The sequence below is a fragment of the Cupressus sempervirens genome, chromosome 11 (genome assembly GCF_028749045.1).
Source record: "Cupressus sempervirens isolate cs-2001-9-10 chromosome 11, ASM2874904v1, whole genome shotgun sequence".
Taxonomy (NCBI): Eukaryota; Viridiplantae; Streptophyta; class Pinopsida; order Cupressales; family Cupressaceae; genus Cupressus; species Cupressus sempervirens.
This window is the reverse complement of record NC_143128.1, coordinates 255,072,302-255,099,392: the sequence shown is the minus strand read 5'-3', so window position 1 is coordinate 255,099,392 and position 27,091 is coordinate 255,072,302. Positions and strand designations below refer to the sequence as shown.

General features: G+C 35.7%; 1 protein-coding gene across 1 annotated transcript in view; it reads right to left on the bottom strand.

Annotated features, from left to right (window-relative positions):
* Positions 1 to 15,230, bottom strand: part of LOC149529121 (protein EDS1B-like) — a 57,478-nt gene extending 42,248 nt beyond the window's left edge. Inside the window, exon 1 of the mRNA XM_089808112.1 lies at positions 15,169 to 15,230. Within this exon, the coding sequence (XP_089664238.1) occupies positions 15,169 to 15,230 (62 nt within the window). The remainder of the gene's footprint in view (positions 1 to 15,168) is intronic.
* Between the last annotated feature and the right edge of the window lie 11,861 nt (positions 15,231 to 27,091).

The window sequence follows — 27,091 nt, the reverse complement described above, 5'->3', positions numbered from 1 at the left end:
AGATAGATGTATTAATAGTTTGCATTTGTGGCATCATATATTCAACATTTCATTTATGCATTTAGAGATAGAAAATTATCTAACTATTAGACAATTTGCAACAATACAAAAACAAGATATTATGTGTATGGATAACTCGTCGAGAGTTAGATCTTGTGCAGTTATGGATAGCTCTATGACAATTTCATCATGACATATGCTAGTGCACAGATGTGTACAAATAGTACTGCATGAGTTATGATTAAAATAGCAGTGTGGATATTTAACAATGCAGAATAGAGCATAGCAGAGAATTGGATTGTACAACCTTAGGAATTATTTTTTTTATGAAATAATTACTAAGTTATGATGAGAAGGCTATGTGGATATTATTCCATAAGCTATTTCATATTATCTCAAGTGTGTGAACACATGAAGGGTGGCTAAGTAGATTTTTGTAAATACAGAAGATATAAGTAAATATCTTATCTTGCATAGATATGTGTGCTATTTATGATAGATGAGCAAGTGCTATGTGATGCAAACTATTTTATAGAGAAGCTTAAAAGATTTGTGATCCTTATGTGATGTGAGACTTGATGTATGATCTTAGCAAGTATGAGTTACAATAGTAAGCAAGTATTGCATGTATACATATCTTGTGAAGAACTAAATTGTATAATTGCATGTTAGGGTAGTGGGGTCTTCTTGCATACATTGTATTTGTTCTACCAACTCCTAACAAGGTTGAAGAAACTACTAATAGGGTTGAGGTTTCTAACAAGTCCTAGTCCTCTAACAAGGACTGAGGACACTATATGTACTTCATAGACTCCTAATAGGGTCAATATCCTTAATAGGGTCCTATCGTGTGGTGAATCATCTAGTGGGTATCACCCCCACTGGGGTTTTCCCTTGGCCAGGATTTCCCTAGTTAAAAAAAAATGGTGTTATGTGTTCTCTTTGTGCATGGTTATATTTACTATTCAACATTGTTGGTTTACTTTCATATGCAAGTCATAAAGTAATTAACAATATTTAGTTGTGGGTAAAAGTTTATAGAATACTGATTCACCCCCGCCTCTCAGTATTATCTATTTCAAAAAATTAGTTGGTTCATAATCCTCTTTGAAATTATGATTGGCCCATTCTCTAACCAAATTTGATTGTCATGTATATGGCTAAATAAAATTTTGATCCATTAAAATTTAAAGACATGAGGAAAGTCTAGGGCATGCGCCAACCCTTTCTTCTCAATGATCTTGTTTTCCTCTTTCAACACTTCATTATCACACAAATTTCTATAGATGTATCTAATTTTTACATCTCCTACCTCTCCTACCTTGTAAGTGTAGCAAAAATGTATGTCTTTAATCATTAAGACCTTTAGTGGCATCATAGATAACTATCCATATAGATCTCCCATATATGCAATCTAAGGAATTTCTTGGAACAAGGCTTGTCTTACATCGTTACTAATTAATTGAACATTGAAAACCTCCTTCCCCACTTTCCTAACTTTTTAAGAAGAGCTAGTTGCCATTTTGACTTCCTAGGGTTTGTGTAAACAAAACAATGTCACTCGACACTAGCTAAATACAACTAAAATATGATGAATGATGTGGAGTAGCAGTTGAATTTGGTTCGCAAATACTTGAATTTCCTTTTTCAATTCACCTTCATGCTTTTTGTGTTCTTTAAACTCTTTTAAGTGCAAATGAGTTGAAAATCAACTATATAACCCTTCAAATTTGGCATCAATTTCTCAGTGCTTACAAATTTGTAAGCTTGGCTATCATAGGATTTTCAACATGCTCATCTAACATAGCAAGCTCGGCACTTAGAAGCATATCTCCATCACTTGGCAATAACTACAATATTTTTTATGCTTGGAAGTAACATAGAAAGCAATAAAACTATAGATTTTCTGTAGGTTCTAATCACTTCATTGCATCTTAGTTCATGCATATATAATCTTTGGTACCTTAGATTCTTGGAACTGATGCATAATATTATATTTCAAATGTCAATTCCACACATACCTTTGATTGCCTAGTTGGGGGTGATGTGATCACTTGATCCATTAGATGAAGTGACCTCATTTGCATTTGATGTGTTGCAATCTTCCTTATCTTTCCATTTATTTCTCATTTTCATCTTCACCTTTTCAACATAAACCTTTCCATTACCTCTGCTGAATTCATTTCTCAGTCTAGGTGATTGAGTTGGATAGTTTCTACTAACATGATGAGTCTTAAGACAACCAAAGCATACAATATCATTCACCTATTTTTTCTAGTTACCTCTAAAATGAATTCTTGTGTAATTTTTAGGAATGTGACCATACTCTTGGCAATAGTGACAACTGTACCTTGTGTTATAATCCCAATCATAAGAAATTCCATTGTAGTTTACCTTTGTTTTCTTGTTTGATTTCCACTTGGATTTTGATCTGCATTCATATGCCTTGTTTCCATACTTATGATAGTTCTAACAATAACCTTCAAATCTCTGAGTGTTATTAGTCTTGGTCTTGCATTCATGTGCCTAATGTCCTTGCTTCTTGCAGTTGTGACAATGTCCCTTAAGTTTCTTCTTAGGGTTCTGATTTCAATTGTTGCTCCTACAAAACTTTGTTGTGTGACCCAATTTACCACAATGATGACAAGTAGGCTTGTTGTTCTTACCTTTAATGTTCCCTTTTTCACCACTTTTAGATGATTCTCCTTTTTTAGTTATGGAATTGCCTAGACTAGCAATGTCATTGTTTGACCTTGGCAACTCCATCAATTTTTCAAAGTATTGGATGCATCCACTAGGCTTATTGTGCTTTTTTTTTTTAGTCTTCAATTCACTTTGTACTAGAGTATTCTATGTTTCCAATTTTCTAATCTCAATGTCTTTCCTACCCAGTTCTTGATTTTCAATCATCAATTGATTCATTGTATCCAATTGCATGTTTGGAATATTTTACACATATGATGTCTTCTCTTCAAGGCTATTAGCTAGAATTCTTTTGTCTTCTTCAATCATGGCTCTTTCTTCTTCATATTTATTTTTCAATTCATTTGTCTCACATAGCAGTATTGATTGTGCTTCTTATTTCGTTTTTAGATTCCCAACTTCTTCATTTAGGGCATTGTTCTTCTCCATCAGATCTGCAATTACTATATCAAACTCTCCTAAATTTCCATCCTTAAATAATTGACTAGTACTACTCCTTTATATTGAGTTTCATCTTGTTGAATAGCTATCTATTTCCTTCTCTTCAATGAATGTTGTAATTCATCTCTTGCCTCCTTTAGTTGATGTAGGGAAAGTTGTATTTCAATCTTGTGGTTCTCAATAGTCTTTCCCAACTTGTAGACTTCCATATTCAAGACCTTACCTCAAAGCTATCAAACTTTCCTTCAAGAGAACAATCTTCTGATACCAATTGTTAGAAATAACAATGAGAAATTATGTTCTGGGGGGGGGGGTGGGCTGAATCAACACTTAAAATGTTTTCTTCTAAAACACATCACCAACATCCATCTCATAACTTAACATGTATCACATCCATAGCATAAAGTAAATAACACATTACACAATAAATTGATAACCTAGAAACCCTCCAATGAGAAGGTAAAAATGGGGTGAATATGACACGTACAAATCTTCACTATTGGAGTTATAAAGTGTGACCAATTATTATTTATGATCTATCCTATGAGGGGTATGCCCTATCAAAGGCTTATTAGACTATTAAGTCTCACCCTACTAAAGGATTTCAAACTCAAAATTAAGTAAGCACATGGTTAAGAGATTTACCACCACCTATTAGGACTACTCTATTTAGAGATTTACTCTGTGTCACCTATTAGAATGATTCAACACCCAATCCTTCAGTTAATACCATTCTTCTTGATGTCAGCTCTCCTCTTTAAATATTATCCCTTGATGCTTCTGATCAGATCTATCTTCTCTAAACCTTTCACTTCTTGTCTATGTATCTCTTAGACTGATTCTTCTTTGCATATCTTTGTCATAGCCATTATAGCCACCATGAATTCTCTCTAAACTCTTAGCATTCGTCACCCCACGTTTATAAACTCTCTAGGGTTTTACCTCCTTAACCTTCCCTTAATATGATTGGTTGCATGTAATGCATAGGGATTCGTAATATGACTGCATACTTATCTCATATAATGATAAATTCATGTTATGTCGGCCCAAAAATGATTTATATAGAAGTTTTTTTCCATAAAAAAAAACTATGCCAAAACGTATTCAATTGGCATCCAAAGACTCTAATGCTTAGCCTTCACTATGCCTTGAATGTTGTAACTCAACTTCTATAGAACTTGACACTAATTGTTAGTCGACATTTGAATCACTCGACATGTATAGACTGTTGGACACTTGAATGACTTGATACATACTATCTTCTCAGCACATACTACTACTCGACACTAACTAGATGTGTTACTTAGTATACTTTGATCACTTAGCTTAGAGTGATTGCTCGACTTGCTCTAATCACTTAGCATGCACTATGCACTGTAATTTCTGTAGATAATGACTACGTGTTTTGTCACTGCCTTGTGAAAACCAAAATGAGATCAACAATTTTATCTCCATCTGACTAACATGCCTGAGGAAATATAATGGTAGGATATTCTGATGGTGTCAACATATGCATATTTGAGCCTTAAGAGGTGCACTCTAGAAAATATGATTGAATGACTAAGGGTTATGAAACCCGATCTAGAGACATCTTTAACATTGGGTTGGGATAGAGGGTAGAATAATAAAATATATTTTATAATTGTATAAAGTATAACATTGGTTTTGAATGAATTATTATCCTCAATAGTGGGAACATTACAAGGTGCTAGAAGGAGGGCCTCAAAACCATTCGGCTCAAAAACTCAAGTTGTTTCAAAATTCTACAATTTTTGGATGTTAAGAAAAATTCCAAGTCTATAACTGTCAGAATGTGCATAGGTGCACTGGTACACTTTTTGAAGAGGTGCACTTTTCTAGAATCAACACAAACTAGAAGATCTTGATCCATCATCTCCATTTTAGTGAGCTTTAAGGTCTTCACCTAGTGGACATGAGTTCTTAGAAATCAGTCATTTTTGTAACCCTCATAGTGATAAGGAATACCAAGAATTCTACCACTCCTATTCCAAATCTTGTCATCTTCAGTTCCATCTCTAAACTTACCTCCAACTATCATTCCACCTAATCCTCCACTAATGGCCTTCTTTGAAAATGTAGTAGATTCACCAATAAGTTTTCAAGCTGTACTCAATGAGCTTCCAAAGAACCTTGAGAAATTTCATTCAAGGTTCATCTACGGAGAAACACAAATAATTGAGGATCATATCAAGGTCTTCAAAGAAACATGCAATCAAAAAAAATAATCAACCAGAGAATTTTGTCCTATTTTTATTCCCATACACATTGGGAGAAGTTGCCTTTAACTAGTACATGAATTTTCCACTAAGATGTATCCAGAATTTGGTAGCCTTTGAAAATTTGTTCCTAGATCAATTCAAAGCACTCATCAATCTAGTTGTGATACATCATTAGTTTATATCAATAAAGTGGGATCCAACACCATTTAAAATTTCAATCATCACTTTCACATAGCATACTGCAAGTTGGAAACACCCAACACCATACCAATTGAAGTTTCAATCCAAATTTATCTTAATGCTATGGACCACCTTAGTACCATCTTCCTAAGGAAACTTCCTACTATAGACATTGATACATTGGAAGAAGTATTCAAAGAAGAAGTTACCTTTACTAAAGATGCCAATCGTAATGAGGGTGGGTTGATGGTTTTGACTCAAGCTAGTACAACAATACCAACATATCCTGTTGGAGCACAAGTAATGCCTAGTCAATTTATTCCACTGACTCCAATTACATTGTAATAGGCACAAGTTGTGCTAGCTCCAGCCATAACCTACTAAGGATATGAACCTCCAAAAGATTCTTTCTTTAAGAAAAAGGTAGCACCATCTGCTGAGGTAGAAAATAATGTCACAACCAAGTTAGTTCAAATGAAGAACCATGTCTTAGATTACCAATGAGCTAACCCATTTGAGGCTATTGGAAGGGCAGAACATTAACTTTCAAAGAACAAATGAAGGCCCTTACAAAAATAACTATGGTCAGAATTAAAATAAGAATTTTAGTGGAAATAACAATGGATGGAATAATTTCAATCCTCTAGATCACAATAATGGTTTCCAAAGATAGAATTAATAATGGAATACTCGTCAAGACAATGGAAGTATCCATGTAGACAAAAATAAAAATACTCAATTGGTGGAAATAAATCAACTAGATAGTAGTCAAGACATACCCAATGATGATGGCTCATATTTCAATAGAAATCAAGAAGTGAACCAGAATTCACAAGGCAACAATAATGAGCCCCCTATGTAGTTCAATACTATGCTATTATAATCTTATGATTCTCCATAGAATTTTGAAATGGGAGAACAAGTAAAAAAATAATTCATTTTTCCATTCAAACAAGAATCAAATCCTAAACCAATAGAGATGTTCACTTTTTGAAATGATAATCGAAATACTTACAACTTGTGATATCAAAGGGAACCCATGACTGATGGGATTCCTCTTGCAATGCAATCAACACCTCCAAATCTAAGAGCTAATAACAATCCAGTGCCTACTAGAGCACCCTATGTTGGAAAAAAAAATCAGAACTGAGGAAATATACCTATGATACTAAAGAATCCTTCTTGGTCAACTGAAAAGTATAGTGTAGTTGAAGATTTAAAAAGGACGAAGGAAAATATTTTCATGTTTGATGTGCTATAAAGCTTCCCTAGCACTATTGAAGACTCTTGATCATACAAAGGCGACACCTAACACAAGCCCTCAGAAGATACTATCACAACAAGTTAACACTTCTAAGGCTATGCCTACCATGTATAAAGGCAATTCCAAAGCACCTCCTTTCTTTCTTAGTCTTAAATTTTTGGAAGAAATCTTCACAATTATTTCATAGATTTAGGAGCTTCTTGCAATTTCATGCCACCTTTGATAACTCAACAGTTGGGAGTTACTCCACAACCCACAAATCAGATAGAAATTTATATTGACAAAACATAAGTAAAGGTTATTGGGGTATTGAAAGATGTTTGAATATAGTTGACTATAGAACCTAGAATCAATATATCATAGACATACATGTGGTGGAAATTATGGAAACATATGTCTTGCTACTGAGTAGAGAATGGACCCTCTACCTAAGAGGATGGTTCACAACTAATTTTACTCAACTATGGTTACCTTGGAAAGGATTAAATAATCAAATCAAGATAGATGCTGAGGAAAAATTGAAGACAAAAATCACAGAGCATAATGAACCAAATAAATTAGCATTTCCTAAATTAGATTTAGGCTCTTACAAGGTAATGGCTCTGGACATAACTTCAATAGGAAAATTAGATGATCTAAATATGGAATCAATGAACCCTACCCCATAGGAAGACATCATGACTTAATTCGTAGAAAGTATGGTTACAAATTTTCAATGCTTAAGAGAAGAAGCAGACCCAAACATTTTTCTCCTTCTAGGATCTTAAGTTTTGACTTAGATAATACATTGGAAAAATGGTCAAACTCCAAGTGAGATACCAAAAGGAAATTCAAGTCCCATTTGCATACCTAAATTTGTGAATATTGATGAAGAGGAAAATGAAGACATAAATATTTCATACAGTAAAACCTGTTTAGATGGTGGAGCTTTGTCTCACACTCCACCAAGGATGATTAAAGTCCTAAGGAGAAGACACTTTGTAAAAGGTGAAGGTTGGACTTCAGTAGTTGTTCAACCTAAACCATAAAATTGATAAAATCATAGATTTGATTGGGGAAATCCAAGATGAACAATAGAAATGGGTGATCCTCATATCAAAGGTAAACAATGGAAACTCATTGATTCCACCATGTGAAATAATGTAATGAATCTTGAAGAAATAATCCTTCAAAGTTTAAGTGAAAGAAATGCTTGAAATAAACAAACACAAGTCAAGAAAGAAGAAAGAACAACCAATATGGACACTCATGTTTTATGTCTCTAAATGAAAATTAGGACTTGGCACAAGTATTGAACTAATTAATCCCAAATATAGGTCTTTTTATGTTGCATATCATTTACAATTTAGGTGTACTAGCAACATTGCAAAATATGCAACCTCGATTCACAAACTTCTCTTTGCATTAGAGAAGGATGTCAAAGCTCTCATAGTTTAAGAAGACTCTCAATTGGTGATTACACATGTTGAATCAATCTACTCTTTAATGATAGAAGATTACTTTCTTACTCGAAAAGAGTTTGGGACTTGATGGAAGATTTTGAAGCTTTGAATATAAGGTCTATTCCAAGAAGGAGAAATATAATAGATGATGCCCTTCCAACTTTAGCTAGTGCATTACAACCCATTGAAAGAAAAAAAATTCAAAAGATTTTTAGTTGAACTAGATACTGCTCCATCTATCCTAGACACCATTATTACCTTCTAGGTCTTCCAGAATGATCATCATATCCAAGAGTTCATTATGTGTAATGGTATGTTTAAGGGACAAGAAATTGATGATACACCCAATTAAAAAATTGAGGACAATGAACTACAAGATGAAGATGGGATCATAAATTTGAAAACCAATACTATTCCTAATGGAATGGTAGAGTTGGAACATATTTTTGATCGAGATAAATCACCACATAGTAAGAGAACTGTGGAAGAAAAGGGGATTGACGAATGAGATTCATATAATCTGGGCATGGAAGATGACCATAAGTTATTGAGAATTGCAAAGGTATGTAATTCCCAAGAACAAGGAGGTATGATTTAGTTGCTTACAAAATACAAAGATGTTATTGCATGGAGTTATGAAGAACTAAAGACGTATGATCCTGACATCACCACTCATGATATTGTGTTGAAGCCTGATGCTAAGCCTTTTCGTCAAGGAAAGAGAACAATTAACCCCATTATCGAGCCATTAATAATGAAAGTGGCCCAAAATTTGCTTCAAGCCAAGATTATCTTTCCAATTTGACATTCCACATGGATTTCTAACTTGGTGCCAGTTAGGAAAAAGGTTGGAGAGATCCACCTTTGTGTAGATTTTCACAATTCGAACAAGGCATCCCAAAAAGACAACTACCCTTTGCCTTCGCTTGGTGAAGTATTGCAGATTGTGAATGGATCTAAAATGATGTCTTTTTTTGATAGATATTTAGGATTGAACCAGGTGATGATAGATGGAGAAGATAGGTAAAAGACTACATTCACAACAAAATGGGGAATCTTTACAAGTCTTATAGAAAGCTTAACTATAACAAAACATATAATTTACAAACCTAACCTTAATTATACTACTATTTTTAACCCTAATCATAATTTTAAATAACTCCATATTTGAAACTTACTATAATTATAATACTAACCATAACCCTATGCCTAATCATAAGTCTAACCTTACCCATGACCCTTACCCTAACTCTACCCCTATATGTAACCATGTCTTTAACCTTAACCCTAGCTTTAAGAATATTTTAACTACTTGTGATCTCACAATGCACGTCCCATTTTGTGTCACAAAATGGGAACCCCCTAGTTTCAAAATTCTCTCTAAGGCATCTAGTATGAAGCCTTCATTAGTTAGGATTGTCCCTTGGGTCTAGTTCAAAACCCAACCTTCAATCAAGAAATGTTGGATAGGTTTAGCAGGCTAGAAAATCAGTTTTGGAGTGGGGAGATATTCACATACAAGTAGATGTCCACCTGTACACTTTTTGGAGGTCCATAGATGCTCACCCTTTGGAGCTACATAGATGCACACCCTTTGGAAATGCACAAATGCACACCCTCTAGAGGTGCATAGTTGTGCACCCTCTAAAGGTTTAGAGTTGCATACCCTCTGGAGATGCACATTCTTCATTCATCTCTCCCACATCCTCATTTGTCTCTTCAATCAGTCCACAACTGCTCCTTTGCACCTACTCCATCTATGATACTTCGTTGCCCCACTTCCCAAAGAATGCCTAAACCTAAGATAAAGGGACCCCCAATAGGTGCCAATGTGCACAACTTCAAGAGTTGTGCATGTGTGCACAAAAACATAGCAAAACATAAAAAATGAAGGCACCCTGTCAAATAGGTATAGTGTGTTGATGTGTATGTGTGCAGTTGCGCACATGCACACCTTGGGAACCCTTGTGAAGGTGTGCATGTGTACTTGTATGCACTTAGATACTTCAAATTCAAACAATATGTGCACTAGTGCACCCTTTACACCTACAAAGGTGTGCTAGTGTGCAAAATAGGCTTGGAGGGAATTTCACAAATTTTTCAGTTCTGATTGGTTTTGGCTCTTTTTTTTTTTCAATTTGGGTCCTAATAGAGTCTCGTTGTTTTCCTCTAACATCTATAGACTAATGTTTGCTTCTTTTGTGAAGGTATGATGGCATCATCATGATACTCCATGGTAGAGGAAATGGCACCCAAACACATAGCTTTCAAGTATTAAGAAGCTCCCAAGAAGTTTAAATTCCAAGATAAACATGCAAAGATCTAGGATATAGAGCTTGGTCACATTGACTAGAACATATTTTTGACAATATGAAAAAAAGAAAAGGAGAGGTCAGAAATGATATAAGCTTTGATCTAGAGTGTGTTAGTGAATGCTACAACACACCCTACATCACTTCAATCCTCTAAACTAATCATGATACTTGTGGAATACTATGTGATGGAGGAAAAGGTTGTGAAGAGTGTTTCAGGAGAGATAGTCTTAGACCTCCAACCACACAGGATAGAGAATGTGTTCCACCTTCCATGGAAAGATAAATACCTCCAAATATCTTATGATGGAGCAGAAAGGTGTGATAGGGAAAATGAGAAAGAGGCAAAGGAATTGGTACAAACCTTATTCATGATTGACAGGACACCTCGGGGCCAAAGAGTAGGCAAGGTGGACATAACCCAAGGGTACATGAAGGATGAAAAATTAGGTATTTGATTATTCTCCTTACTAGAGTAATGGGCCTCCCTACAGTAGGTCATATATGAATGTGGATGGTTCACTTCATTAATCCCCTTAGGACAAGGAAAGATGTGTATTGATTGGGCCACCATCCTAAGTGACAACTTGGATGAGTAGTTAGTCATGGTCAAGACAAACCCTCACTTCTATATGACATCATACATGGTGTACCTACTAGCAACTAAAACCACTGATTACCTAGGGCTATATGGGAAGGGAAGTATGCAAGATGAAAATGCTTGTTCCTAGGTGGTATACCCAAAATTTGTAAAGAAGAGCTCCCACTACAAAGTGTGGAATATAGAGTAGTCAATGATGAATTTATTTTTTCCATCATTAGGTTTATAGAAGGAGATTATGCTAAAGAAATGTCAATAGAAGAAGCAACAAGAATAATTGAAGTAGAATCCTACTACATTCAATTTAAGACATTCACATATCTCTAGGTAGCTAGTACTTTTTTGTGCCCCAAAAAAATCCTAAGGTACCCTTTAGATTGGTTGATATTTTTGGAGATATCATGCCATCTTGCTTCTACAAATGACAGAGTGAGGAAATAATACAAGAAAATTTGGGTCTCTCAAATCACCATTGGGGCATTCAAGGTAAAGAAAAAATAGGATATTGCTACCTTTGATTCAAAATGGGATCAGTATCCCTTGGAAGACTATCAGGATCCTCACCCATATTTTGATAATATTGTGATGGTTCAACATCTTGTAGGAAAACAATTCGTCCATATGAAATCCCTTAAAATTCTTGGATGAACTTGATAGATGAGTATGATGTCTGCATTAGGGACTATTGTAGGACGAGTCTATATATGGCAAAAAATGAGATTAAAATGAAGATCCCCTTAAAGGCCATAGAAAAGAATGTCCTAGATGTTATGTATCCTTTGTATAATAGGGATAAAATCAATGACAGGCCAATTATGAATGAAGAAATAGGGTGTGAGGAGAATGATGAAATAGATCATTAGGATAGACATGTAGTAGAACATACAAGGGAATGGATCTAAAAGCCATTTTGGATGGGTTCAGTTCACCACGCCATACCTTTACAAGCTACGATCAGGCCTTAGAAAGGAAAAGGTGCTAAGGTCACCATACCAACCTACCTCACTAAATCACCGATCAAGCTAGAAAAAATGCATTAACATGAGTGGAAGGTTGAGTATTTTGAGGTGGACATGGGTGAGGAAACAAGAGGATGAGGTCCAAACAACACAAGCCCATCAAGAGCCAAAGCTAGCAAACCATCCACAAGATGAGAAAGAGAAATGACAAGGGCAAAAACCAAAGAAGAAATAGGAGGAAGTTCTAGAGGAACAAGGGGTCCCACCACCAAGAACTTTAGAGGAAGAAGCCTACCTAGTGCCAAAGAGAGATAGAACAAAAAAAATTATGCTAGCTATGTGAAGGAGGAGATTGAGGAAGAAAAGTACTCCTATCACCAAGGTGCATAAGTGCACAACTGAGAAGGTGCGTAGGTGCACTTTTCTCATAGATGCATCGACAGTTTTAAAGATAAAGAAGTGCACACAATTTTTTTTGCTAGTTTCTATTTTAGAGAATTCCATGCACCAAAACATATTTTGATGGTAGTTCTACTCCCTGAAACACCTAAATACATGCATGTAATATGTACTCTAGGCCATTATTTTGATGCTATAATATATGTTATTGGTGCTCTCATTCTATGTGTAGTTATTCTTGTCAGAGTGTGTTACTTTTGTGAATTTATTTTCATGAATAATAATGGAGCCAATGGTTTTATTGTGTTATGATTGTGTAATCTTTTACTTCTGGTGTTTTCCTTGTGTTAATAAATTCTTATATTGTGATAAATTGGAGAAAGGATCATCTTTGTTCTTGCATAACATTTTTTCTCGTGTGAATACACTTTCTGTGGCCTTACGATTTGATGAAACATGAAAAATATTTTGGTCATTATTGAAGTTCCCATCACTGATTACATTAGTAAAGTTGAGGAAGTGTGGCTCCTAATTTCATTGGTTTCTTATCCAGATCCTTTTGATAATTTAATTCCTAGAAATATTGTTACAATTGTCTTATATCCATTAGGAATTTCCCTTTCATTTATTTTCTTTTTATCTCTCGTTACTCTATCTTTGTTATTTTATTTTCAAACATTGGGTTAGAATAGGAATTCATATAGTTGCATTGATAGACTACGATCCTCATAAAATAGAAAATACAAAAAAAATCTCTTTTGTTGTTACATTTCAGCAACAAGTTTTGCAGATTGGTTAGAGCTAGCAAAGGCCTCCTTGTGAACATACACATTTATCTTCAATTGAGTTATCCAGTAGGTTAAAAAATAGCCATCCAAAACCTTGGAGTTGGTCATTGATCAACTTTTCAAGAGAGAGATCCCAAAATATTTATGTCATTCAACATTGTGCAAAATGATTGCTCAACATCACTATAACCCTAACCCAACTTCTAAATAAATCCCTTTACCCAATCATGTTTTGCAATCCTAAAATGTAACCATAACTTAATCAGTATTATAGGTCCTAACCCTAACCCTAAACCTAACCCTGAGCCTCACTGTAACCCTAACTTTTATCTAAAATTTAACCCTCATTCTAACCCTAACCCTAACTATAACCATAACCATAACCATAACCACAACTCTAACTCTAATCCTATCCCTAACTCTAATTGTAATCATAATCATACATATACTCGTAACTGTGACATTTTATGTAACCATATCCTTAAAATAAATAAAAATTAAAGTTATGCAACTGTAGATGCTTAAAATCGTCCCTAAAGACTATATTAATTTATTAATATTGCTTGTGACATTGTAATTAATTATTAATTAATTAATTATATTGTTCACATTCTTCTGCTTAGTTAATTAAATTATTTTAATTAAATTAGTTCATTCTTCTAAGTATTTAAATTTAATTTAAATACTCATAGCCTTAATGTGTTAAATTAATTTAACACATGATCCCCCATCATCCCCCTTTTTAAAATAAATTTTGTTTATTTAATCCTCACATCCTATTAATTCTTCTAAACCCAGGATTAAATTAAATTTTATTTTATTTAATCTTAAGCCTAGCCTAGAGCCTAGCCTATAACCATCATTTTCATCTTCTTAAGCCTACTTCTTCTCTAATCCCACTTAATCATTCTTGATCTCCTTTCTAATCCCCCTTATTAGCCTAAGAGTGTGCTCACACATGTGTGAGATGGCATGCATACAAACTCCCCTTTGCACTCTTGTCTCCCACTCTTCTTCTCAAGTTGTGTTAGCAAACTTTGAATTTTTGACCATTTGCATGGCTTGCATGTCACCTTATGTGGCATCTACATGGATGCCACCAATCACCAAGGCCTCCCTCAAGTCTATAAATAGAGGCCTTATCTCAAGCATTTGCATCTCCCATTATTACATTGTTACCATGCCATTTTGAGTCTTGAGTTTTCATGCTATGGTTTTCATTGTAGTTTGAGTTTTCATAGAGATTTCTAGGTGAATACTAACCTTTTGGTAGCTAGTTTAGCTTTGCATTTGCATTATTGGTCTAGTTTACATGCATTTTCTCATCTCCATTTCATTTACATCTTAGTTTTGCTTGCATATCTAGTTAGTTTCTTTGTTGCATTTCATATTTTCACCATTGAATGTTTTCAAGTATGGCTTTCTCCATAGCCATTTTTTAAAGTATTTTTCATTTCATGTAGTTTAGGATCATATTGCATACTCACTCACATTTTCACATTCACTCAAGATATTCATCATTTTGTTGTGTTTGGGAGAGCACACCAAACATACCCCTCATGTTAACACACCAACAAGGCCTCTCATGGGTGCCCTTATTGAGTTGTAAAGGTGGCTAGAGGATTTGGTTTGTTGGCTTCTTAGAGTTGCAAAATTCAAGCAAGCATTAGTTAGCTAATATTCCTTCATTTTGTTGAGTCTTTGATGCATATTTGAGGTTTTTAACTAATGTTTGTTTGTTGATTTGTGCTCCCAATAGGTCACATTTTCTAGCACACATTTTAGCACGCTTGGTGGGACCCACGTCCTTGGCTTCATTTCAAAAATCTACAAACAAACCTAGTTAAGTCATAAAACATCGCATTATCGTCTCTGTAGGCTGCAACGTTGTCTTCGTTCATCGTCTGCATAGATCAGCGTCTGTGTAGACTATCGTTTACAATTTTTAGCGTCTCCACCACAATTTAAAATATTTTCACTAGCATTCTTATTTTAGCATCTACATAGGAATACTTTGTGTCCTCTAAGTCTTTCAAACTGTTGTCTATGAGGATTTATTTCTCGTATGCATTGTGGGCGGTCCTATTTCGTCATTTGCAATTTTTAGTGTCTCTGCATTTTATTTTGTCATCTTTGAGGTTTAGTTTGTCGTCTACAAAGCTTAGTCTATCATCTCTGTTGTGGGTGGACCTATTTTTTCATCTACAAATTTCAGAGTCTTTGCTTTTGATATTGTCGTCTGCATCTGAAAAACCAATTAGTCTACTAGAAATTGTGCCAACTGTATTCTGTTGTCTACGTAATTTACCATCTGCACTTTTCAATGTCTGTATATTTCATCATCTTTGCTGATTGGCACCCCTACCTGAATTTTGGCATCTCCATTTTGTGATATAATTGTGTAATTTTCAACAATAATTTTGCTAACATATTGATTTGCAAGTTTTTACTAACAGTTTTAATGCAGAGAATTAACTTTGAAAAACCTAAAAAGCAAAACCAATAGTGAATTTTATCACTAAAGGAGATTTGTAGTGATTTTTATCACTTAAACTTAAGGGTTAATGAATTTGTATGGATTAAATACTTTCATTTGAATGCATGAATGTTTAGGTTAGCCAACATTTGAACTTGGTGCTTAAAATTGACATGAATGTTTAGGCTAGCAAACATTTGGACTTGGTGCATAAAATTGACATGAATGTTTAGGTTAGCCAACATTTGGACTTGGTGCATAAAATTGACACAAATGTTTAGGATAGAAACAACATTTGGTTTTGGTGCTTAAAAAGAATTCACGCCATGTTGAATGCATTAAGGGACAATGGACATGTATGCCTAGGCTAGATGACATTTGAATTTGGTGCTTAAAATGAAGTCATACACTCTTGAATGTCCTAAGGTAAATTGACTTTATTTTTTGCATTTTTATTTTCACACACTCACTTTACTTTCTTGTTGATGAATCCGCATTTTCATTTACGTTGGCACCATTTCAAGTTGGAAAGAACCTTGCATGTTTTAATCACAAGTGTCTTCAAGTAGATAGAAAAATTAAAGCTTCATTGGGAAAGAACGAGTGTCTTTTAAACCCCAATGCCACTTATGTATTCTCTCCCCTCGCGCCTTCGAGTGATCTTGGGTGCACAAAAAATAAGTGGTCTTGTTTTTCATTTTTTTTTAGGAAGCCTACTTGGGGATTTCATCACCCCTTGGGACGACCTCAACTCCAGTGTTCTAGTAGAGTATAAATAGCAGGAAGTGAATTGAAAGACACCTCTCTTGGAAGCATAATATTGTCACTCTTGGCTAAGCCCCAAAGAACTTTATACCTTTGGGAAGTGAAGGAGGAGATTTGGGTTACCGTCTCCCCCCAATTGTGTGGCAGTATTTCCTTTCATCTACAGATTTGGGCCTCACATACCTTGTGTATATCGAGGACACCCCTTAGATAAGCCTTGTTCATCCTAGTGATAGCCTTATTAGGGTTTTTGGCGTGTTTAGCGTGTTTGTTCAAACATTCAAAACCAAAGCCAAAAAATCAAACAAATTCTAAAATGAGTGAAATTGTGAGGTAACCTTTCATTGAGTGAGATAGGTTAAGTGAGGTCTTCTTGACTCACAATTACTTTTAGCAGTTGCATTGAATCTACATTTGAAATTGGTTGAGTCTAGTTACATCTTGTTGCAAAGTTTTTGGGTGCTTGAAATTTGGGTCTTGTTTTAGTCCTGCAATAACTGATAAAGTCAACCAAGTCAAGCATAAGAAAGTGAAATTTTCCAAACCACCTATCTACAAGGAAAGGAAGAACTTAGCACATGGTGACAAAAAATTTCGATAAGGTATCAAAGACATTCAAAAGGAAGAAGCTAGACAAGACCATTATGATAGAATTGAATACAATGGAAAACTTTGAAATTGGTCTACCCTCCCAAGAGTGAACCCAAGGTTTTTATTTCTAGTGAATGAGGATTGAGTTAACTGCATAAGTGACCATAATATCCTCCATTTTCTATATCTACCTCCATTTTCCAAATTCGTAGTCTTCCATTTTCAAATTTTCTTCTACAGAGCTTGAACCTTAAAGGATCTTTTGAAATTGTGACACTAGACCTTTCATCCATAAGAAAACATTTATCCTAATCACACTTACTTATTTGGTATCACAAGTCCATCTCCAAATAGTCAGTAATCAATTTGGTGTCCTATCTCGCCTAAAGATCACTAGACTATCTTTGGTAAGAGAAAGATATTATTATCCTCTAATCACACTTTGTTTGCTAAACCAAGGTCTTTTTTTTCACACTTGGGTGGTTGACCCTTTTAATTGCATAAGGTTAATAGCTCTCATCCTCATTTTCCTTTTCTTCCATAATCTTCCACCCATTGGTTGGTCAATATTGCATGGTACACACATGATCAGGAAGGTTCACATTTAATCCCATGTCACATTTGTGGGAATCATTGAGACAATCAGAGATGGAGAACCCATTTCCTCCACTCACAACTTCATTAGGGAGCACAATTCCCTCTAGTTCGAACCTTGGTATGCCTAACTCAACATCCCCACAAGAACTAGAAAATCCCTTCTGTAACACAACTTTGGGGGTAATGACGAAGAAGTATACCAAGATGAAGATCCTATTGACCCCAACGATGTACCTATTGATGTTAGGACATTCCTTGCGGATCCCTACATTGTGGAAACGATGGAAAAATCCATTAGCGAAAGCAAAACTGAGATATTCCTAAATTTGGTCAAGGATGGTGTTAATGTTCCCCCAAGCTTTGATGAGAACACTTTATTTAGACAAATTACAAAAGGTGGTGCTCCCATATTTCCCACTTTAAACGCAGCTCTAACTTCTAGCAAAGGGAAAGAAACCATGGTGACAACTAGTGCTACGCCTAAATCTAGCACTTCCACACAACCCACATTCCAATTGAGCGCACAACATATTCAACAAATCATTAGTGCCACGCCCAATGTTACCACCCATGTTAGTATTCTACAATCTACCTTGACAACTTCAACTATGGGATGCTTAGGCATTGGGCAAGTGCCTACTCAACCAATGGCAATTTTGACACAACCAATGCACTCCTCTTATTTACAAGTGCCAACCAATATGGTAAAGAAATCCGTGCTAATTCCAACAATCGCATATCAATACATTGGCCAAAGTGGAGTACTTCAACCCCCTCACACTACATTTGGGACTCCCTACAATTTAGGAGGTGGATTTGTGAGTTCTCAACAGTCACAAGTGCAACCCAATCAAGATTTGGCTCAAAAATTCCAAGAATTGTGAAATTTGGTCCTTAACATAAACAACAAAGGGGTGAAGGATGTCTCTTTTGAGGAAATTTGTCCTTTTTTGTTCGATAAATCCATCAATATGGTGCCATTTCCACCTGGTTTTGAAATTCCTAAATTTGACAAGTACACGAGAGAGACATGCCCCATCACACATCTCAAGGAATTTTTCATTCTATGCCAAGAAGTAGCTTACAGTGATGATTATCTTCAGAGACCCTTTGCACAAAGTCTTGGAGGCCTCGCACTAGAATGGTTAATGAATTTACCTAAGGGCTCCTTTACTTCCTTCAATGATTTGAAAAGAAATTTTATAGCATAGTATTCTTACAACATTGAACATCATGCTTCATTGAGTGATTTGTGCAACACAAAGCAACGAAACGGTGAAACTTTTGCCAACTTCCTACAAAGGTGGAGACATCTTGCTAATCATATGCCCTATAAAATTGAGGATTCCCACCTTGTGGATATATTCATCAAGAATTTGATACCCAAAATGTCCTTCCACATGAAGGTGGCTAGCCTCAAAGACTTTGCCACTTTAGTCAAGAAGGGGAAGAATATTGAAAATGGACTTTTCAAAAAAGGTACCATCAAACATTATAATCCATCATCCTCACACAATGAGGCAAACAACAATAGCAAACCCAAATTCTAGTCCAAGAACAAAGGTGTTACACACGATGATGTCACTGATGTCAAAAACCTTCAAGGAGGTAACAACAACTATCATAACTGAAACAACAACAATTCGAACAATGACAATCAGCAATCTCGCAATAAAACACAATTTTTCCCTCGCAACAACAATTACAATCATGACTATGATTGAAATAGGAAGTTCACTAACTATCGTGAACCTTTGGAAGCCATCTTTCAAAAATTAGTGGATCACAACTTGATGGTATTTCCTAACACACGTCCTTTTGATGAAAATCAACCGAAGTCAAAGTGGTATAGGGAAAATGAATATTGTAAATACTATCGCATCAAAGGACATGACACCAACAAATGTATCAAGCTCAAATTTTTTATCCAAAATCTTGTTGATGATGTCAAAATTTAAGTAGAAGTAGGTCCAACTTCTAAAAATGCTAAATTGAAGATATTCCAAAAGCCATTTCCTAATCACAACAATTATAACAACAATACCAACAATGTGAATCAAGCTTCCACATAAAATGTATTACCTTATGATTATTCTACTAACCACATATCAGGATTTGACTCCTTGTGTGGTAAGATAGAAACTAGAGATATATGTGGATTTGACTCCTTGTGTGGTCACATTGAAGAAGTAGACACTCATGTGAATACCCTTGCCTTACAAGAAACTAATTGTGATGCCACCACTCGATGAGGAAGACTTACTTTGCAAGCTACCACTCCTAATCACACTAATCCCTCAGTGCCACATGCACCTACTGTGCCATCCACTTCACAAAGGCCTACTTCTCGCTATGATGTGCTATCCCAGTTAGGTAAGACTCCTGCACAAATATCCATTCTTGAGCTTCTTACCACATCACCCATCCATAAAGAGATCTTAGAAAAGGCTCTCCTAGATTCTCATGTTCCTGAAAATATTAATGCATCTCAATTCACCACCATGATTGGAAACCTTGCCACCCAACAATGCCTTGTCTTTACAGATAAAGATTTCCAAGGTCCTGATCACCACCATAATTTGTTGCTCCACATTGAAGTCCTTATATAGTGAGATAAGATTAAAAGAGTCCTTATAGATAATGGATCTGATTTGAACCTTTGTACATTGAAAATGATTTGCTTCTTGGGACTTCCAAAGGATCTTCTAGATGTTAATAAGAGGATAACAATCAAAGCCTATGATGAAAGGGAAAGAGAATCAAAAGGAGTTATCATGTTACCACTAAAAGTTGGACCAGCCATCATAAATATTGAATGCCATGTCCTAGACTTGGATTTACCCTATAATATTTTGCTTGGTCAGCCCTAGATACATACACTAAAGGTAGTCCCATCTACCTATCATCAATGCTTGAAATTCCCCCACCAAGGAAGAGAGGTCACAATCCCAAGGGATCCCACACCTTTTGCATTTTGTAAAAGATTGGAAGGTGCACCAGTAAATTTTTGTCCAATCAGTGAGTTTGCCAAAGTTATACCTAAGCCTCTCACCATAACAGAATTGCCTTCCACAATAGTGTTAAAATTAGCCAATGATGATTACAATTCCCACAAAGGAAAAGAGAAGGTGGGAGATACTAAGGTCAATACTACAAGGAAGAAGGTTATTTTTACTGATTTAGGAATGGGAGAGTATAAGTTTGAAAATGCCTTGTGTCTTGGACAACTACCACTCTCCCCTCGTTCCTTTGGAAAACCTTCACAATTGCCACCTCCTACCAATAAAGAGACTGTGCATATTAACAAAACAACATTTGAAAATTGGGGTTCACTTAGTGATGAGCATATGGAATCTAATATCCTAGATTGGCTATATTATGACAAAAAAGATGAACCTATTGAGTTCCCCAAGGATAAGTATGTTAAGGCCCCTCCCATTGTCAAAAACATGGGATATCATGGTACTAGCCTTGGACCTAAAGAAGATGGAATGAGACAACCCTTAGAAGCTAATAGCTATCCTAAAGGACGTGGTTTGGGCTCCATTAAACCTAAGGTATCCTTTGTTGATAACTATTGTACGGTTGAACCTGATTTTGAGATTGGAGAGGAGGAATTCTTCAAAGTGCCTTTCCAATACATTGAGGATGACCTAGATAACTATGTCCACACCATTACCATAGATGACCTTTCATCCGTCAACCTACCTCTCACTAACCTCGACATGATAGACTAGGACCTTCAAGATACATCACCAACTCTCAACATTTGTAAGTCTGATGAAGTAGTGATGGCACTCTTTGGCCTTAAGAATCTTTGAGATTATGAACATGAGATCCAATAAAATGAGGAAGCCTTCTTTGGTAGCCAAGTAAACTTTGTTAGTCACAAAGGTGAAAAATAAAATAAAAATGAAAAAATCAAAGAAACACTCTCTAGTGAAAACCTTTCTAGGGCATTTTTCGATGAAGCAAAAGATAAAATAAAGGACATATTTTGGTGAAAACCTCTTAGAGGAGCCACTTTACATTTAGATCTTTGCCACCAAAAAATTCATCTATTTTGAATGAAGACACGATTCTAGTCAACTTGGGTATAGAGGATAATCCACAAATCACCTACATTGCCACTACCCTGAATCCTGAAGAGCAAAAGATAATGATTGAATTCTTGAAAAAGGGGAAAATAAATTTTGCCTGGACATAAAAAGACATGCCTAGTTTAGACACTGATTTGGTTGTGCATCATTTGACAGTAGACCCCAAGATTAAACCAGTGAAGCAAAAATTGCCCAAGATACATTCGAAGGTAGCACTTTTAGTCAAAGCAGAATTGCAAAAAATGTTAGAGGCAAAGTTCATCCATCCTATTGATTATCCTGAATGGTTCTCCAACATTGTGCCTTTAGGTAAAGCATTTGGGGGCATCCATGTTTGTTCAAATTTTTGAGATTTAAATCTCACTTGTCCTAAGGATGATTTTCCACTCCCAAATATAGACATCATAGTGGATTTGATTGCTAGAGATGAGATGTTATCTTTGATGGATGGATTTTTCGGTTATAATCAAATTAAAATTGTAGAAGAAGATCAGCATAAAATGACATTTACTACCCCATGGGGAACCTTTTGTTATCAAGTCATTCCTTTTGGCTTGAAAAATGCTGGCGCCACTTATCAACACACAATGACCACCATATTTCATGATCTTCTACATGTCATAATGGAAGACTATGTTGATGACATCCTAGGAAAATCAAAGATGTGTGATTCCCACATTGATGTTCTCACCACCATTTTTGAAAGGTTGGAGAAATATAAAGTGCACCTTAATCCAAAGAAATGTGTATTTGGGGTCAAATCAGGCAAATTGTTAGGCTACATTGTGTCAAGAAGAGGTATTGAGGTAGATCTTGCAAAAGTAAAAGACATCATGGATATGCCTCCACCTACAACATTGAAACAACTTCGCAATTTTCATAGAAAGGTACAATCCATTAGGAGATTTGTGTCACAATTGGCAGATAAGGTCCATCCACTTCAGCATTTACTTTGCAAGGGAAACAAGTTTCAATGAGATTGTCTATGCCAAAAAGTGTTTGAACAAATTAAGATATATTTGGCTAATCCTCCAGTTGTAGGATGACCATTGATTCTATACATTTCAGCTACTTCAGTTGCCCTAGGAGCACTTTTGGCACAATTAGATGACAATGGGAATGAGTAGGCTATATATTACCTCAGTCGAACATTAGTTGATTATGAGTTGAACTACACTACTATTGAGCGAGCATGTTTGGCCATAGTCTTTTGCATGCAGAAGTTACGTCATTATATGCTTAATACTACATACCTCATTGCTAAGATAGATCCACTCAAATATTTGCTATCAAAAGCCGCCCTCACTAGTCAAGCAGCAAAGTGGGTCATGATTTTAAGTGAATTTGACATTTTTTATAAGGATCATAAGGCCATTAAGGGACAAGTAATTACAGATCAGATTGGTGAAGCTCACCTTCAAGGTGACCACCCCATTGTAGTGGATTTTCTAGATGAAAACATCATGACAGTAGCCCCTAGTACACCATGGAAACTCTTTTTTGATGGATCCTTTACACAAAAGGGATTGGGGGCAGGAATTTTTTTTGTGACACCACAAGGAGATCTGATTCCTAAGTCATATAAAATCTCATTCCCCTACACAAATAATATAGCTGAGTATGAAGGCTTAGTCACAAGATTGTGTCAAGCTATTAGATGGAACATTAAAAGCCTTCTTGTTTTTGGAGACTCACAATTGGCTATCAAACAAGTCACAGATGAATATCACGCCAAGGATGAGAAATTGTTGCCCTATTTTCGGATAGTTGAAGATCTTAAGCAACACTTTACAGAAATTATTTTTTAGCAAATTTTGAGGTCTAATAATAAAGTAGCAGATGCCATGGCTACTATTGCCTCCATGATTGCCATGCCATAATATAGTCCTAAATGTGAGTTTCTTGTTGAGAATCTTTTCACTCGTGCTTATGAGCAAATCGATTTGGAGTTGGTGTGTGAGATTTTCGGCCCTGAGTCTCCATGGTGTGTAGACATTTTTGCCTATTTACATCACAAAACCATTTCCATAACCCTCAACCCAAACCAAAGTAAAACTTTCATTCGTCGAACTGCCCGATATACCATCCTAGGTGACACACTTTTTCGAAAACATTTTGATGGAACCCCCCTTCGATATCTCAATTCAGATGAAGCTAGAACAATGTTAGAAGAGGTTCACCAAGGGATTTATGGTGCACACTCTAGTGGCCTTACATTAGCAAAAAAGCTTCTTAGGACAGGTTACTATTGGCCCACTATGGAAGTAGATGCATATCATTTTGTGAAGAGATGTGTTCCTTGTAAAAAACATGGTAATTTGATACACGCTCTCACCCAAGGCCTTCAGCCCACCATCACTTAATGGCCCTTTTCCTGTTGGGGATTTGATCTTGTTGGTCAAGTATACTCAAATTCCTCAAATGGCCACAAGTACATTATTGTTGCCACTAAGTATTTTACAAAGTGGGTCGAGGCCATTCCATTAACCTACATAACTAGAAAATAGATTTCGAAGTCCATCTTGAACTACATTATTTGTCCTTTTAGTATACCTCAAGATATTATGACTAATAATGGAACCCCCTTTAAAAATCAAGAGGTTGCCACATTGTGTAAAAAATTCAAAATCACCTAGCATTTTTCCACCAGATACTACCCCCAAGGTAATGGCCAATCTGAAGCTACCAATAAAACCATTTTGAAAATCCTAAAGAAAACTGTTGATGCAGCTGGCTGTGATTGGCACATCCAAATTGCTCCTAGCCTTTGGGTTTATCACACCTCCATTCGTACCCCCATAGGAGCCACCCCATTTTCCCTTATTTATGGTTCTGAAGCCGTCTTGCTCATCAAAATTGAGTTCCCTTCCCTCTAAATCTCTCTCAAGAATTTGATATCCAGAGAAGAATACCAAGTTGCTCAATTGCAAGAGTTGGCACTCCTTGATGAGAGACAACTCAATGCCCTAAACCACCTCCACATGTATCAAAATTTCCTTTGGCTTCAATATCACAAGAAAGTCAAGCCACAGGAGTTTGAAGTGGGTGACTTAGTTTTGCAGCATAATATGAGGAACCTTTACAACTGTGAAAAGAAAGAAAAGTTTGAGGCGAATTGGCTAGGTCCATTTATTATTACAGCCAAGTATGGTTCTGGGGCATATCAGATTGCTACTCCAAAGGGAGATCCACTCCCTAAGCCTATAATATTCCAGCATCTCAAGTGGTTCTATGCTTGAGCCTTTGTAGTTCCTGTATAGTGTTTATAGTCCCATAAAATCCAAAAAAAAATCAGAAAATCAGAAAAAAAAAAAAAAAAAATCGATAAAATGTTCTTGAAAAAAGCCTAAAAAAGAAAAAAATGTTCCTGAAAAAAGTATGGTTGATCCATTGTCTATAAGGCTTGTTTTTCCTCATTCCACCCTTCTATTTCCCTTGTGAAAAGTCTTATCTAGTCTTTTTCTTTTCATGCATCCTATAAAAGACCTCTTGTCTATGAGGCTTCACTTCACTTTCATCTTTTAAAAGACCTCTTGTCTGTGAGGCTTTGCTTCACTTCCATCTTTTGAAAGACCTCTAGTCTGTGAGGCATTTTTTCATTGAGTGATTGTCAATCCCATTACACTGAGCTTTTTCACAATAGTGACCACACTTGGACTTACATAAAATCACCATTAGAAACTTGATAATTCAAGAAGTTTGTTCACTTCACAGGCCTTGCCAAAATCACACGACTTTATGATCATTAACATTCAATTTGGCACATTATTAGTATAGGATGAATCCTTCCTATAGGTGACATTGTGACATTCACTTCTAGACCTAAGGTTCTTGGTAGGAACTATGGACTGAATGACTACTTGGTCATGAGGTCTCTTATTTTGTTGATTTTATTTTTGTGTGTTAATGGAAGCCTTTTTAGGATGTGCCTTAATATTCCATATTTTGGTCATACCTGAATGGCTATCATTGACTACACATGTTTTTTGTGGTATGATCTATTTTTTGAAGCTTTATTTCATATGTGTTAGTTTCAGGTTATGTTAATGCATTGTGTAATGGGGGCAATGAGTTAGCACACGTACCACCAAAGATCCCTAAAATACATTGGGTGTGCCCAAACCTCTTTGTTGCATATATGACATTTGATCCATCATAACTATGCAAACTACACCTATCGTTCTAAAGTCTCTATGATTTGTCTAGTCCACGCAAATGAGTCATGTCATTTATGCTTCTATAGCATATAATACATAAACTCATTTGCAAAATCAACTTAAGGTGTGCTCTCCATATGAACACAATAGAATCTCTTGATATCATGTAGTTAGGATGCATGTAGTATAGGGTTTCATTTGAGTCGTGCTTGAGACAAGGTTGTATTTATTTCCCCCTTCCTACGCTACGCTACTGGGTTTCTATGAGTGATAATTTTGACATGTATTCATTCATTAGTTCATTTCCATTAGGTTGTATTAACTTCTCATTATTGCATTCATTCATTTTCCATTACATTAATGTTCATTTGATTTATCTCATCTAGTATTCCTTAGGCATTTTTAGTTCATTTTAGTTCATTCCATTAGTTGCATACATTCATTTTAGTCATCACATCTAGGGGCATATACATCATAATCACATCTCACATATATATAGTATATCCATACATGTAAAGTAAAGCATACATTTCATAATTGCCCATAAACCTGCATCATCCACATGTTAGGCATCATGTACATATGCATACATCATAAGACACATCACATAGCATCACATCCTACATCACAAACGTTAGTATCGACATCATAAACATCATATGCATCACATAAATCTATACACATATAGAGTCATCGAATCATGTCATGTATATATCTCAAAAAATAGTGTCTGTATAGTCCATATACAAATCATGTAGAACCATATAGTACAAATGCATCATCAAAAAAACTCGCTACATCTGCATATATCTGTCAAAAAATTGATCACTATACAAAATCAAGCCATTGGCTGTGAAGGCCCAGCGCTTCCTATATCCCCCCCTCAAGGAGGTCTCTGCTATCCTACAGACTACTCTAATCTGGCTTTGCCCCCCCGAGATCCATGAGCTGGCTCCCCTCTCAAAATATGGCTTTCACCGATCAGTAAGCATGACCTCAATATAAAGTGACCTATAATAGGCTACTTCTCATATGGCCTGTGCCTCTACTCGACTAGCTGCAATGGCCTCCTGCAT